Source organism: Maniola hyperantus, chromosome 2 (genome assembly GCF_902806685.2).
Source record: "Maniola hyperantus chromosome 2, iAphHyp1.2, whole genome shotgun sequence".
Classification (NCBI taxonomy): domain Eukaryota; kingdom Metazoa; phylum Arthropoda; class Insecta; order Lepidoptera; family Nymphalidae; genus Maniola; species Maniola hyperantus.
The window spans coordinates 9,482,889-9,499,339 of record NC_048537.1 but is presented as its reverse complement, the minus strand read 5'-3'; the positions used below and the strand labels follow the sequence as shown (position 1 = coordinate 9,499,339).

The 16,451-nt window shown below is 35.5% G+C and overlaps 1 protein-coding gene across 2 annotated transcripts in view; it reads right to left on the bottom strand.

Moving 5' to 3' along the window:
• Positions 1-3,363: 3,363 nt before the first annotated feature.
• Positions 3,364-16,451, bottom strand: part of LOC117989873 (lachesin-like) — a 128,342-nt gene continuing 115,254 nt past the window's right edge. For both annotated transcript variants that reach the window (XM_069506204.1, XM_069506207.1), the window contains exons 3-9: positions 12,713-12,920; positions 10,678-10,836; positions 10,141-10,269; positions 9,709-10,002; positions 8,928-9,023; positions 5,730-5,840; positions 3,364-5,217 (exon numbers count right to left, since the gene is read on the bottom strand). In XM_069506204.1, the coding sequence (XP_069362305.1) occupies positions 5,138-5,217; positions 5,730-5,840; positions 8,928-9,023; positions 9,709-10,002; positions 10,141-10,269; positions 10,678-10,836; positions 12,713-12,920 (1,077 nt within the window). In that variant the 3' untranslated portion in view covers positions 3,364-5,137. The remainder of the gene's footprint in view (positions 5,218-5,729; positions 5,841-8,927; positions 9,024-9,708; positions 10,003-10,140; positions 10,270-10,677; positions 10,837-12,712; positions 12,921-16,451) is intronic.

The window sequence follows — 16,451 nt, the reverse complement described above, 5'->3', positions numbered from 1 at the left end:
GCTTGAGCGAGGTAGTCGGATTAGAGACGGCTGAAAGTGATCCGTTATAATTTCGGGAGTGGACAGTAACGGCTGGTACGCACAGATTAGCCCCTTCGATAAACAATAGCATTAGTATGCGAGGACGCACTGACCGGCGCCGATCAGGCCGCCCGTGCCGGATTAATTTGCCTTCTGGAAATTATGGCTGCTTCAATGTAGAGCGAAACGAGACTCCCAAACCCTATTACATTGCTTTGTTTTCACTTTGTGGTTTTAGCAAATTGAGCGTTGGGCGTAAGTTGAAGTTTGTTTTACAAATAAGAAGGAATTCCGACGTTTTTTATTCAATGAGCAATGGTCATATAAAACACCAGCACCACTTTTTTATTTATCTCTTCAAAAAAATATAATCATTGCTTGCGTATAGTATAAGTTCTTTTGATTTTGATTGTGATGAATAAAATATTAGTAAAAAAAAGGTGGTAATAATTTTACTTTCATTTTATCGATTACCGTATGTAATTTCACCTCACTAGAAAATTGACATCTCGACCTGTCGCGAACAATATGTAGGTCTAGGATAAAGATAAAGGATGATATTATTATGTAAATCAATTATGCCAAAAAGTTTTAATAATTGTACACTGGTTACTATCAAAGTGGTTATATAAACAAAGGACTGGGCGCAATTATGTCAAGCAAGTATAGAACGCGACAGGTCGAGATGGCAATCGGGGTATGAGGCGGGAGGGACGGCCGGCACACCCGCATGTCACCCGCGCTATTCCGCACCGGGTCAGAACGGGTGCTTTGCGGGTGTGCGCGGCGTCCCCACCCCGACTGCCATCTCGATTAGTCGCGTACTATAGTTACATTTTTACAATATAACTGCCAAACTATCTATCACGAACTATCACGAGTAAAGTAGGCCTCAAAGTTTTGGGTACAGCAATAGATCGATTTATAATTTGGTTAGCCAGTCTGTCTCTCTACACTTGCAATTTGTCGAAGAAGCCTTCTACAATTTTCCAGTAGGTAACCTTGTTTAGTGTTTGTGTGTTCAACGTTGCTACTTACTTATTCTAAGCTAGATGATGGCCTGTGACTTCATCCGCGTTGAAATATAAAAAATCAGCCCTTATTAAAAATGTTAAAAATGTAAGATCTAAAATCCCGTTAAATTAAGTCCTATTCTATTAAAGTTGTGTAAAATAAGCCACTAAAGTTAAAAAGAGGACTAACAGACCGCCCCCAGCTTTGATATCGCAACTTTGTAAAACGTGGACCGAGTTCAGTGATTTTCTTTAGATAAAAGGACCCTAATTTTAAATCCGAACGCTGACTTTAAAGAGGAAATTTTAGGAATTCTTTTGGTAGTTTTAGCCGCATTTCCAGTTGTTACAGTTGTTTTTATCTAGCAAATTAACTGTGTCTACAAACATACACATTTCATGATTGGTTCCAACGTACAGAATGACCACAATATGTTCGAACCTCAATCATTTAAGAATCTTCAAAAACTTTAAAAAAAAACTTATAAGCGTCATCAAAGATAATGTTAATAAATTATGTAACACACCCGAGTACACAAAAATGACTGTAGATACATAAAAGCAAGAAAAAGTTCAAAAATTACGACTTTGACAACTACCTACTTTAATAAAACGTACTATGTTATCTGTGTTTAATAAAAACAGGGATTATAAATATAAAAATAACTCCTATTCATAACGATAAAAATATTTTACTAATCCCTTTTTAGGAACAAACAATAAACAAAATGTCTACATTAATTTACCATTGGCATTCAGTAGCTAATCGGAAAAAGCGTTAATTTTATTTGGCCGTCCCGTGGTATCCGGTTGCGACGGAAACCCGTACCTACACGCCTACCACATCGTTCACTAAGTAATGAGCCCACTGTTACAAATATTATCGTCATCGGCAAAAATGTGTTAAGTTATATCTGCATGCGTACCATTTTCAGCTTTAAAGTTAACTTTACAAGGCTCATAATTGGTTAAAATGGTCTGCTACAGATCGATTACAGAAAGTACGCTGACCAATATTTAATTTGTAATTGATATACGATTAGAAATGTATAGCAGTGATGAAAGGAATATCATTTTTAACCGACTTCAAAAAAAGGAGGAGGTTCTCAATTCGGTCGGAATCTTTTTTTTTTATTTTATAAATTACAAACAAGTAAGGCTACTTTCCATGTTTAAGGTACTTGTCCCACTAGTTGAACGCTTATTGTGTACGCACTAAGGACAAGAACTCTCTCACCACTGGTTTGTCGTAGCGACAAGAGCTATCAAAGGAAAAACTAGCTCTCTTGGCGGCCAAAACACTTTTGTGCAGGAATTAAATTATGTTTCGGTGACCGGTGCGAGTATTGCATACTCATCTCACTCATCTCGCTCACATGTCCACTGTCCAGCCCTTAACAATTCTATTCCTACTACACACTCGCTTCTCTTTGCTCGCCAACTCGTTTCTAGTTTTTAGCTAATCGTCGGCGGTTGGACAAGTGCGTTATAAAGTATTTGTTGTGACTCGTGACTTATCTACGTGGGTTTTATAACTGTAAAATTCAGTCGTATTCGTAGCACAGTGCTACCAAGCGCTACAACAACGTAACCTCTTTTTGATGTTGACTGGTACATATAATATATCGAGCTTTATACAACTGTAATTATTATGTATATTAGTATACATAATACTAATATATCTACTCTATGGATGGATCTACTGGTAGAGTTTACTAGTAGTCTGTAGACGAATTCTTCTACTAAAGTACATAAACCTGAGTCAATCTAGAAAATATCGTTTTCATTTATACGAAAATCAAACTATTATATGGGCGTTTTGAAGTGTTTGTACATAGTGCTGTGAATATTTTAAAATTATACAATAAAGTCGATTGAGTTTGAGCTAAGCAAATTTAACTTCAATAAATCAAAAGCTAATTTAGTCGAAGATTTGGGGGGCGGGAAGCGATGCGTGCCGTAATGTGTTCTTTACATCAAAAACACATTTAAAAGAAGTTAGATTGGCTTTGGAGTTGGCGGGTGGCCATACGTAGTTGGAGCCTTTTCGGCGCCCCCAAAGCCAGCCCTAATCTCTGAAGACCCGCCGCAGATTGTTTCTAAGCATTTCGGTCCATCAAAGTATGATGGATGCAAACTTTTCTTTACATAAATTTTGATTAACGCAAATCTGCCACAAAGCCCTGGATGTAAACAACTTTTCTTACATCAAAGTAATTGGCAATCTTAAGATCCTATATAATCTGTGTAAAACGTTTAAATATAGATTTTTATCTAATTCTACCTAGGCAAGTATAAAATAAAAGGAATTTATAAAAAAAACACAAACTTAAAACAAGCTTTATTCTTTATTCTCTACTCGTTAATAGTATCATTAGGTACGTGTAGACACGTATATTATATATATCGTACAGTACAATGCACATTGTGAACAATCGATACTCTGTCATTAAAACACTCCTTTGCTTTAGCTTAATTATATTTACAACAATATCATTTTACTCTATGCAGCATCTTCTTACAAATTAGCATTTGGCAACATTTTAACATTAACATTTACATTTTCGTACTTAATATTTATAAAAGTTAATTGACAGAAGAAATTTGAATTTTATGAAATAAAATAAACGAATGAAAATCCCGTTTTTTTAAATAAAATCCGAACATTGTGCTCTAAGTCATAATATACTGACTAGACTTCTAAGTTACTAAAGTTGCAATTTAATTCCAGACATTTTGTTGGCAAAATATTCTATTTTCCATGTTCGCTCTCAAGTTTTGTTTCGTTTATCTCAAAAGTTGTAAAACAAATTACAGTTTTAGATGAAATGTCACATTTTTATCTTATTATACAACTAAATAAAATAAACACGTAATAATTTTACATTATTTACTTTTTTGTTTCTGCTTTTAACCTATTTTGCGACTCATATTTTTGTAAAATAAAAAATATCTGTCGAAATATAGTGTGAAAAGTGAAATATAGTACTTAAAAAGTTGAGAATTAAATCCATTAGGTAAATTTATTTTGTCTTTTGCTGTTTTATTTTTTGATTTATCGTTTATTTAATCAACACTTTAGAACAGAGAACACAGAGACCAAATAAGCCGAACATTAAAAAAGAATACAAAATATATTACTCAGTCTTACTCTATTAAATAAAATAATAGTGCACTTTTGTTATAAGTATCATTACACGTGCTTTAATTGTTATATTTTGATAAGTTTCACGATTTAGCAGACTGTTTTGAATTTTGATGAATTATTGTTCTAGGTACGATTTATATTTGAAGTATCTCTGAAGTGAAATTCGCCTTCTTTTTGACTAAAAATATAAATAATACAGAGGTATAGAATAAGAACCAGGGATCTGCTATATCGTGAGTCCACTTTAAAGGAACTTTTTACATAATATTGTATGCATCGTAATACTTTATCATAATTAACAACAACATTTATACACAATTTATATAAATATCGTCTGCTTAAACTTCCAGTATTCTCGTCTATGAGATTTAAACATGCCCCTAATTCATTAAAACTACTTTACCTGTTTCCGAAGAGAATTTGGAAATTAAATAATGATTTATTTTCTCTTTTTTCTGATTTATCAAACAAGTCTCCCAATTTAAGCTCATTTTAGAGCAAAACTCTAAAGCTCTGGTTTCTTCGAGTAGGGTAGTGGTACCAAACAACTCTCGCTGGGAAACCGCATCATCTTGTTTTATAGCCCAACGTTTCAGTGACGTCATTCGAGACTATTTAGCAGCCGCTATGTGACAGCACCGCTATCTATTGGAAATTATATGAGCGTACTTAAGCGACGTTATATTCTAAAATATACTCCCTGATATAGTTTAACGGCTATGCTAATTGTGTGCAAAATAAAATGTTCTACGATAGAACTCTACTTAGTATAGTTTTAAGTGCATGTAAATGTATATTTGTAAAAGAGTAATTTCCCTCAAAAATCATTCGTTAATTTAGAGTTATCAGTATCACCTATAAAATATTCGGTAGATACAAATATAATTATTAAGCTGATCATAAATATTTATTATGGACAGTGATTTTACGTTATACCATCATAGTTTATGTGCATTTAAAATAATTCTAATAAATTCAATAGTGCGTAGATTAGAACTAAAATCCTTGGATGGCTTCTTCTCCATGCGGCGTTATCTGAAAACAGTTTGTTATTAAAAACATGTCATAATCAATTACTTGCTTCGTTAGAAAACAATAATTTTTATAATCATTATCTTCCTATTTAAGGCTTAGAATATGTGAGGAAACCTGGATCTCTGAGAGTTCTACATAGTATTCTTAAAGGTTTTCACAATCTCCCAATCCACATTGACCGGGTGATAGACTACTTATAGTCTAAATCCTTCTTACTCTGATATAGGAGCGCCACTTGTATAGGTGCGCTTTTGTGAATGCCTTCAAATTATAGTGCTTGCGTTGAATTAAATGTATAGAATGTCTTTTCCAACAAAAATTGTGTTCTATGAAGCTATCGAAATTAGTATGATATTGGTATCAAGTTATTATTAAACATATTATTAAAAATAAGTTTACTGTCGTTTTGTACGGCACACCATATTCATACTACGTAAATAGTATTATCATATACCTATCTATTGGTGTAACATACTGAAGCAAGGAACGTTAATAAAAGCCCCTGTAATTACCTGTAACGTGCGATGCACCGCCCACCCAGTTGAGATGCGTCTTCCCGCCACCCTCGTCAGACTTTTGCTTCCCCTTATCGATCTCGTTCATGTTCGATTGATACTTCGTTCCTGCGAGTGGAGAGACACGTGATTGAATGTGGCTTTATTTCAATTGTAGCTCGGTGCATTCGTCGTTGTCATTGGTTTGTACTGCAGGGATTTGTATTAACTAGCTTTGCCCACGGTTTCGTCCATGTGAACTAAAGTTTAAAAAACTCTGTTGTCCCGGGATGAAAAGTAGTCTAAATAACCTTGTGCAATAGCCTTCTGACACACTGCTAAAGTATCGAAAAATGGGGTCAGTCATTTCGTCTCCCAAAAAAGCATGAGTAAAAAACAATCAGAATATGAATCATAAGTTAATATTTAAAATCAAAAGAATCCTTGCAAATATTGTCTTTCCTTATCCTAAGAAAGTGTGTCTGTTTGTTACCTTTTCACAGGCCATTATTGTTAACCGATTTTGATAAAAGGTACCAGAGCTAGCTTGCATCTCGGAGACGGACATAGGCTACTTTTTATCCCGATAAATTACAAAGTTCACAGAAGATTTTTAAAAAGCCTAAGCCCACGCGGACGATGTCGCGAGTTACATCAAGTGTAAAAGATCGAAATAGCATTTATTCCTGTTGCAAAGTATTGTTAATCGGAAAAGATGCGATATTTAAACGAAACGAAACGACAAGTAGATACAACACTCATTAGGGAAAGGAAAAGATTCAATATGGCAAGGGAGCGGACGGCGGCGGTCGGCGGCCGGCAGATATTGAAAAGTTGCGCAATATTGTCGAGTGGCTGGCCTAGCCGTAAATTCGTAATGGAAGCAAAAAATAAAACCGAAACGGCGGTCGATGTCCTAACCGCGCCGCGTCGCCGCCCCGTACAAAAACAACCCGCCGCTAAACTTACGATCCGTCGTCGTCTAAATGGATTTTTCAAGTTCATGTGCATAGGAAACTGTTTTTCAACTAGGTACTTATGCACAATCTTAATATGCTATATTTTGTGAAATAAGTCATAATACGTCCAAATAGATTCCCATAAATTGACTTGCTTGAAAATATGGTTTAACCTAAATAAAATTAGCTTTAAAATTGTATTTCAATGTAGATATACCTTTACAAATATATTACATACCCAAATTATACAAATAATATAAAGAAATAGTTCGAGATTTGTGAGTTTGTAGGTATGTGAAGGGTATTCTCCAAAACCATTGCACCTATTTGAAAAATTCTTTCACCATTAGAAAGGTACATTATTGTACACGAACATAGGCTGTTCATTATGACTTATGTACCTACCAGAGCAAAGTTGGGACGGGCCGAAAGTATAATAATTATTCCAATAAAGTTGTATTGATTCACAGCTGTTGAATAATATATGTCACTGAATGTCCTCGATAACCCGATATTTTTCTTCAGAAGTTCTTTTTAAGTACCAACCTATTTATACACAAAACGTTTTTCGTTCAATGTACTGATAAGGTGCATATTATTGTAAAATAGGGTTTATCATTGTTAGAAAAAACTTTTATAATTAATATACCAAACTAATCATGAAAACTATAAAGAAAATTGTTATTGTAAAAGGGGAAGCAGAAGTTGACACTGGGCTGTAATAGGTTGTGGCGCAAGATGTCGTTGTCCGGCGCGACAGCATGTCCGGGAAAATGTCCAACTTCCCAATAACGGTGGAGTAATGACGCGCACGAACTTATGACTCTCTGGTATTATGAGATCGGTATAATGGTATTAGATACGACCGGTTATATCGACACAAGTTAAGCTCATGGCTAGTTATTATAACCCATCAATGGGTAGTAACTTTTTATTAAGTGTCGGTTTTAAATTTTTTATTTCAAGTATTTAAAATAGTTTTAGTACGGTACTTAATAATATTTTATGTTATCTCATTTACTTTATGTTATCTTTATTAATAAACTAGTGATTCACCGAGGTTTCACTCGGGTGCCGTTTTTTATGACTTAGGTAATTCACAATAATATCGTCCTACCGGTAAATTACTGTCGCAAAATATACATAAATTATAGCCTTCTTAGATAATTCTTCTTTCTATTGGTGAAAACTGTGTGAAATTTTGTGAGTGTTAAAATTATAGACAGACCGGTCAAGCAATGTATCGTATAGAACAGTCATAAACCCGTCCACACCCCTTCTATAAAGCCTCAGCTTATAAATGATTTGTTTGTATTTTACGAGGACCATAATATTTGAAGTCTGTTAACAGCTTCACGACAAGCAAAGCATCGTAATAGTTTATGATCTATAAACATATATACGACTGCTAATAATAATGGAAACGGCAGCAAACAATGAAAATAAACCGAACGATCACCGGGGCTACAACTCATAAAGGTATTATTATCTCTTAATAAACGAAATCACTGGCATAAAAATCTTGTTTGGATGCATTTTATCGGCCACAATATCAGATATTAATGGACTCATTTAACCGCGAATTTTATTGATTGGAAGGTAGGTAGGTATAGTTACGTTAGTTACGGTGTTTTATTTTCCATTATTTTGTTCGTTTCATAATATCAAAGGAAACATAATGTTTGTTTGAAAATAAAAACTTATATCAACTCTTCTATACACGCCTGTCAGTAGAAGTATGATATTATCATAACGTGAAAAAACAGTTACTGTACTGCTTTATTGATAAATAATATCTGATGATAAATTTACTTGTATTAAATGATTAAATTAATTAATTAAATTAATTTACTCAATAAATAATACGTAGCTGTATAGTAGTAGGTAGTAAAGAGGACGATACTGGCCTGAACGAAAGGGGGGTCCGTAGGCATTTCTGGGATCCCAAAGCCAGAAACTCGAAGAAAACCGCAGAGGTTCACGGCTGGAGCTCCCCCTGTAGCCACCAGCGGTATAGTTCGTGCAGCCTGTAGATAGTTTCGTAGGGGTTTGACCTGGTTTGACAAGGAACCTGGGGTTCCCAGAAGTGCCTATGGACCCCCCTTTCGTTCAGGCCAGTGACTACCTCTTTATATAGCTCATAATTACAGTGTGGGGCGATGGAAAATGTTTTAGAAGAATAAAGCATTACTTCATGACTCACGACGCTAGATTATCATTTCTACCTATAACAGCCTACCCCTTCACAATACCTTACCTTTATCTACAAGTGGCGTGTCTCGACGTGGAGGTCTTGACGGTGGAGGAATGGTTATTGTCCTAGGGTCTGGAGTCGTTGTGGGCGGTGATGACGCTAAAAAACACCATAAATGTTATGGTAAATTATTCAACATGGGGTTAAAGTCTTACGTGACCGGCGCCGGGATAAATCTCAAGCGTAATTATGGATTTTAGAGTAACTTTCGAGCGTAGCGAGGGTGTCGCATCTAGAAACCTGAGTGAAGCGTGGGGTTTAGGGGTGCCCAAGACTAGTAAAGTATTGCGCTGAAGTTCAATACTCTACTTTTCACTCCTCGCGAGACAAATGAAAAAAAAAACGATAAAATCGAAATTTTCGTACGCATAAATAGGTACATACCTATCTGTCTTTAGAAATTTCCGGGAGCAAATCGTTTATTAAACTTTTAGCATAATAGTTTCCGGAGTTAAATTACTGCTGTCATCATCGTCACCCCTCGACATTTTAATTTTAAGTTAAATAATTAATTAATTTCAATAACACCACTATATAACGTTTCGCTTCGGGTGCGGAGTATTTATTCTAAATTCAATAACATTACATACATCCCTTAAGACGTAATGGATTTCAGTACAACCATGTACAACATTACAACCCGGCTAAGTCATAGGAATGTTATGACGTTACGACTTTACCTTTAGATAACAGGTCTGTAATAAGGCATTGTCAAGCGAGTGGTGTGAATAGTAAGTTACTTAAAATTCATCAAAGTTCATTGAAACGTATTAACTATGCTTACTGTATAGTCGTATAGTTCCATCAGATTCGCCTCTTGGATTTTTTGCCACGCATTTATACATCCCATAGTCTTCAGTAATAATATGCCTGATGAGTAGCTTCATGTGAGTTTTATATTGTGGTGACCCCACAGTGTTCTCCATGTGGTATTTAGAGCTCTCGTGTATCATATGACCGTCTTCACGAGTCCAGTAGTTCAGCGAAGTGGGATAGGCTTCCGTAAAACATTCTAATGTAACATTGTAATATAGAGGGGCACCAACCAGTTGGTGGGGTATCCATAACATAGGTGGAACTGTAAAAATATATTTGATAAATATTACAGTTATCATTTAAAAAAAAGTTATGTTTAAATACGCTTCATGCACGTTACAGTAGCTCTAACTGTGTAGAGAGAGTATACATTGTTTGGAAACTTATCAATTAGACTTACAGTCGACGCTAACTTTGACTCTCTTAGACACTGTCGGCGGTACTCCGTTACTGGCTATACATAAATAGGCTCCCATGTCCAGTCGTGAAATTCTGGCCATATCCAGCACTTCGCCCTCCCATTCCGAAACTAAAAATAAATGTCAAGATCAGGCTTCTACTTTTCTAAAACATTGAAATCCTGTAAGAAAAATTCATTTTACCTTTCTAATTATTGAAGTGCGATGTAACACTTTGTGCTGCCGATAACTAATGCTTACTTTCCTTCCTCTGTGGTAGTGACTAGGTGCTTAGGTATTGTTGTTGATTAGGTAAGTATACAGGTACAATAGGAATAGTTGTTAATACTTAATATATAGGGTCTTCAAAAATATATAAAGTCCACGTCCTCTATAGTTAAAAGTTTAGTAACTCTCGCGTCATATTTATGTCACGTCACGTTTTACCTACAAGCTCCCATATTAAACGCGCATATTATTGACATTTGATAAAGGGTTGCTAACTGATGCAAAGGTTTCTTTGTAAGTCAGTAACTAACCTGAATGTCCTTTACTGATGGAGATTTTTGAATTGTCATCCCGTTTCCACTTGATGGTAGGCTTAGGAGAGCCATTAGCGCGACACGTCAGAGTGACGTTGGCGCCCTCTCGGACGATAACGTCGCTCGAACTCAACGAGTCGTCGATTGACGGGGGCACTGTAAACATGAATAACTAGAAAACAAAGTTTTATTTATCACTACGTTTACAAACATTATCTTAAGCCATCCGCGCCAGCCATCAATGAGTACAAATCCCCTTTCAGAATAAGCAGCGTTTAGGACTATGCAGTCTACCACGCTGGCTAACTGTGGATTGGCAGACTTCATTCAATTTTGAGAACATGGTAGAGAACTCTCAGGCATGCAGGTTCCCTCACTATGCAGTTTTCCCCTTTACCGTTAAAACAAGTGATTGATTAAAACCAAATTAACTTCGAAAAGTTAGAGGTGCGTGCCCGGGATTGAGCCTCTGACCTCCCGAAGGCCGAAATCTTAATCACTAGACTATCATCGCTTATCACGTTTACAAACTACTAGGATAAAATTTTCTCAAAAGTCTATTAATATTATACGGCTTCTTGTCTTGTTATAATTGATAACATTGACTTGTAACACAGACTTTAATAAAAAAGCATCTGTAAAAAAAAGCTCTGGCATAGTAAGTAAAAAATAGAAAAAATATATCCACTAGGAAAAATAAATAAAAAGGATACTTAACAAGATCCTGATTTTTTTATACCTTACTAGGAAAGAAGATTCCTTGAGTAATAGTTATCTATGTTTACTGTACTATTCATGGCCGTATAAGAAACTAAAACTATCTTCTTACTAACATGGACATATTGTTTTGGACAAAGTTGCCGCATTGAGGATGGTATCTCTAAGTTCTCGTAGAAAAGTAGAGCAACTTGTGAAAGTTATTACAAAATGTAAATAATATTGTTTTTGATAGACTTTTTGGGCAGTAAAAATCTAGTAAAATGAGGTTAGGAAACTTTCAGATGTTAGACAATTTTGGTAAGTTATTTACTTTTTAACTGTGCCAAAGTAGTTCATATTATCTGTAACTTTATTACTTTGTTCATGACATCTTGAAAAATTATTCATAATGTATAACTTTCTCATAAAAAACAAATTCAGGACTGGTTGATATTGGTCAAGGTATTTTTAGAAAATTCATTTAAAACCTCATAAGTAATTTTTTTGTTACCTATATCTATATTATCTTAAACTTATTAGATATTTGCATATAAATATTCATACACTTAGGTACCTATCTAAGTAATTTTTTTCATTGTTTGGTTATTTTAAGGCAAATTTTTTTTTCGCGGTCTACGTTCTAAGACAAATTATTCGTGATCCCATCAGTAACATACCTATTTTACTGATATATAAACACAATAACTATGTTATCAGTTATTGTAGCTGTATTGGTAGTTAGCCTAGGGGTTAGGACGTCCGCCTCCTAATCGGATGTCGGGGGTTCGATCCCGGGCACGCACCTCTAACTTTTCGTAACGGCGAATGAAAATATCGTGAATAAACCTGCATGCCTGAGAGTTCTCTATAATGTCCGTAAAGGTGTGTGAAATCTGCCAATCCGTACGGGGCCCGCGTGGTAGTCTACGGCCAAAATCGTTCACACTCTGAGAGGAGACCTGTGCCCTGTAGTGAGCCGGCGATGAGTTAATCATGACGATGATGATGATGATGATGATGATTAATTGATTAGTAGGTATTGATACCGGTATAACTGTGAGTTTACGCCGGAAAAAAAACGTGTAAATGTTTGATAGGTGACGAATCTCGATTCGCAGTCCAAAATATATCAAACAAGCCATTCTTCAACAAATTATATGACAACCTGAAGGCAGTTTGATACATTAACAGAAAACAGAGTTTTCAACATGTTTTTATGTAAATGTTCACTGCAAACTCACGGTATGTAATAATAATATGACAATATGTGTTGCGATATTTTTTGACTATCAGAACCTTGCTTGATGCTGGCCGGTTGGTTCGATTAGCTTACCAACTACATGCAGGTAGCCGAATTGAGTCTTGGCAGTAACGGTGTTGATCTGGCACATGTAGCGACCCCGGTCCTCTTCGCGTACGTCCGATATGTGCAGGAACCAGGTTCGATGCTTGTCGTGGGTCACACTTACACGCGGGTTACGAGTTATCACGTGGTTGTGTACCGTCAAAATGGCCGACTGCTCGAAATGCATCCATGCTACCTGTGTAAAATAAATAAAATATTTTATAACAAGATTTACCTATTGAATACCGAAAAGTTGCTACAAAGTAGTTGTAAAAAAAGCAACTTTTGAGTTTCTTGCTGGGCTCTTTTTAGTAGAATCTGCTTTCCAAACGGTGGTAGAGTTACAGTCGTAGCATAAGAGACACTAATTGTCATACATGAAATAAATAATTTTTGATTTGATTTGAAGTTTTTGTGGTTTTCAAAATTGAAAAAGCAGGTAGGTATGCACCTAAGTTCTGGGCACACCTTATCCAAAAACAAAATTATTAAGGTAGGTACATATAATGGTATCTACCAGTTATGCTACGCCAAACAATAATGCTGACTATATATGCTACGCCATTAGTTAATAATCCAAAAATGTTTGCCTTAAATTATTTTTTAGTTTAGATACTTATTATTGTACGTTATGGACCTTGCCTGCATGAAATAAATAAATAATATGTCACTTGCAGATGAATATCATAAATCGGTTTTAATTTAGTTTTTTTTTCTTTTTAAATAAAACATATCGACCAGACAAGTTATGAGCGTATCAAAAGATATACTTAGATATTAAGTTAAGGAAAATGAGACAAGAGGTGGGGAATGAAAACGTAGAGCATTGCTTCAACGATTTCCAATCGAGTCTAAATTTGACGACTGACATAACGGAAATTAAGGAATCGTTTCTTCTTAGACGACAGTTTTATTTTGAAATCAAAAGTAATTTAGAGATATCTTAGTAATTACGATGTTTGGTTATGTTATGTTTGGTTGCTCTATTCAGCTCACTTTAATTTCTATATAAGAAAAAAACTAGTAAAAATTTGAATTAAACTATTCAAAATAATAATATATTTTATTGAAAGCATTTCTCATTGTTATTATTAATATAAGTAGATGAAAATACTTAGTATCGTCTCAACATCTCAATGAAAAATATTAGATAAGTAACTATTTTTAATTATTTGCTTACTTATTTACATAAATTAATTTTGACTTTGATAACAACATCCATATCCATACTAGTATTATAAACTAGTTCATGCCCGCGACTTAGTCGGCGTAGATTTAGGTTTTTAAAAACCCGTAATTCTCTTTTATTTTCCGGGATAAAAGTAGCCTATGTCCCTAGGGCTCCAGATCTTTAACATATCCATGCAAAAAACACGTCGATCCGTTGCACCCTTCGCACCTATCTACCCGCCTTCTCCACTCCTGTCCCGCTGGCAAGTTACATACCGATTTCAAAGCCCAATGCAAATAAGGAACGTTAGCAGGATTTGGAAGCAAGTGGCATCGCATCAGTTTAGCCGTTGCAAATGATGCCCGCGACTTCGTCCGCGTGGATTTAGTTTTTCAAGATTCCCAAAGACAGACACTTTCATCTATACTTCTATACTCATAAATAAAATGGAAGGTTCTGTCTGTAATTTCGAAATAACTACCTTTTTTGAAACCTAAATCTACGCGAATGAAGTCGCAGGCATCAGTTAGTCTAGTAATAAAATAAATTAAATACTTTGATAACACATTATATTTCATTACACTGTGACAAAAATAGGGATCTATTTGAAGTATTATACATCTTAGAGCTACGTGACAACCCTTTGCAAATTACCTAGCTTAAGAATACAACAAAGAAAGGTTAACAGTAGCAAAAGCTAGCCTTCGTGGCTTCGTGGAACAAATGAAACAACATTAATAGCGGGCAAAATTGAACATTTACGGGTCGCCATTAGACGCTGTGCGGGCGCCTCTCGCGACATCTGTGTAATTGCATGAGCTGCCATCCCGTCCCCGCTTCACACCAATTTCCACGGCATTAACCGCTTAAAATGCATTTCACTGAGATTGTTATACTGGAAACAATCCAGCCACTTTTAATTTTCAGTCGGAAGCAATTTTGCGTAATGAACAGTAAGGGGTTTTCTTTAATAAAAAACGTGTGTGCGTTTGCATTGTATACCAATTTGTCTGGCTGTATTTTCGGATCACGTGTCCGAGAAGAAACAACTTCCTATACCTACCTAAGCAATAGCTTTTAACCTTAGACCATTGTTTTTCAGTCGATTTATTTAAAATCGTCCTATACATTTTCATACATAATAATAAATCTGCCAATCCACACTTGGCCAGCGTGACGGACTATGTGCCGTGTCGAACATTTTCACACATTTTCGCCCAGACGGAGCCTGGACGCAGCATTGTGAGACATGAATTACCTACTTCATAAACTGTTGACGGATATATTAGGTAGATACCTAAATCAATCATGCAAAACCTTTTAGTGCTTTTAGGTAGTGAATAAGATGAAAATCATAACATAAGAAGTAAAGTAATTAAATTAAATTAGCTGTCGATGAGTTAGAAAGTAAAGTAATTAAATAAAATTGAATGTCGATGAGTTAGAAAGCAATCATAGACAGCAATACTCGTTCCACGATCAAGTTTGAATTTTAAAAGTTGCCCGCAAACCTCTCATCTCTTAATCCGGCTTTAAGTTTGATTCATGGATAGTTCTTTTTATCAAGATTGCGAAGGCAATATAGGGGGAAGTTTGATAGCTCGAACTCGTGCCGGGTCACATCTTACCTATCTTAAGTGATACGGCTCTCAGCCGCTGTCTAATTTATAATGGACTTGAGGAAACTTTGCCCATTTTATTATGCAATGGTATGGTAACCCCTCTAATGACGGCGGCCTGACTCTCCGTAACCTGGAGCTTCCGGGCTATTAAACAGGGCTTAATATTACGAATGATTTACGTGGGAATAATTTGGGAGCCTCCGCGCAAAGGATGTTAATGAAACAGAAGCGTAATAGTCATACTAGCTGACCCGGTCCGGCTTCACTCGGGTGGAATATTTTAAATATCTGTGAGGGGGTGGAATTTCCAAAAAACCTGAAACACGTAAGTAACGAATACCAATTTACATAGATATAACTTAAAGGATGGCAGACTTTCATATAAACTTTTATTCCCTATTTAACCTCATTGATGGTGAAATTACTATAAATCCTGAGTCACACAATATTTCTTCATTTTAACTAAAAGCCCAAATACATATTTTTATAGATATAACTTGCAAAACAGCCGACTTTCATACAAGCTTTTATATCCTATTTAATTCAGCTTTAAGGTAGAACTTCCAAAAATCCTTCCTTAGTGAGCTCCATAAAAGAAACCTACTGTCAAAATTTCAAGTTTCTAACCCCAACGGCTTAAAGACTGGGGACGCTATGGTTGATAGATCACTCAGTCAGATTATAGAAGATTATGGGCAACAACTCGTTCCGATTCACTAAAGTGAATTCCAATGTATCACAATTACTATCTACCAATTAATTGCCATACCTAATAACCTATATTTGACTGTCTACTACTTATTACACTTTTTTAATTTTGGATATGACGGCATGAGACTCCCAAAGCAGAAGAAGATAAAACTAGTTTTAAAACTGCCCGTTCTAAAACAATCTCACTAAAACAACCTAAAAGCCAAAAACTTAAATTGTGATA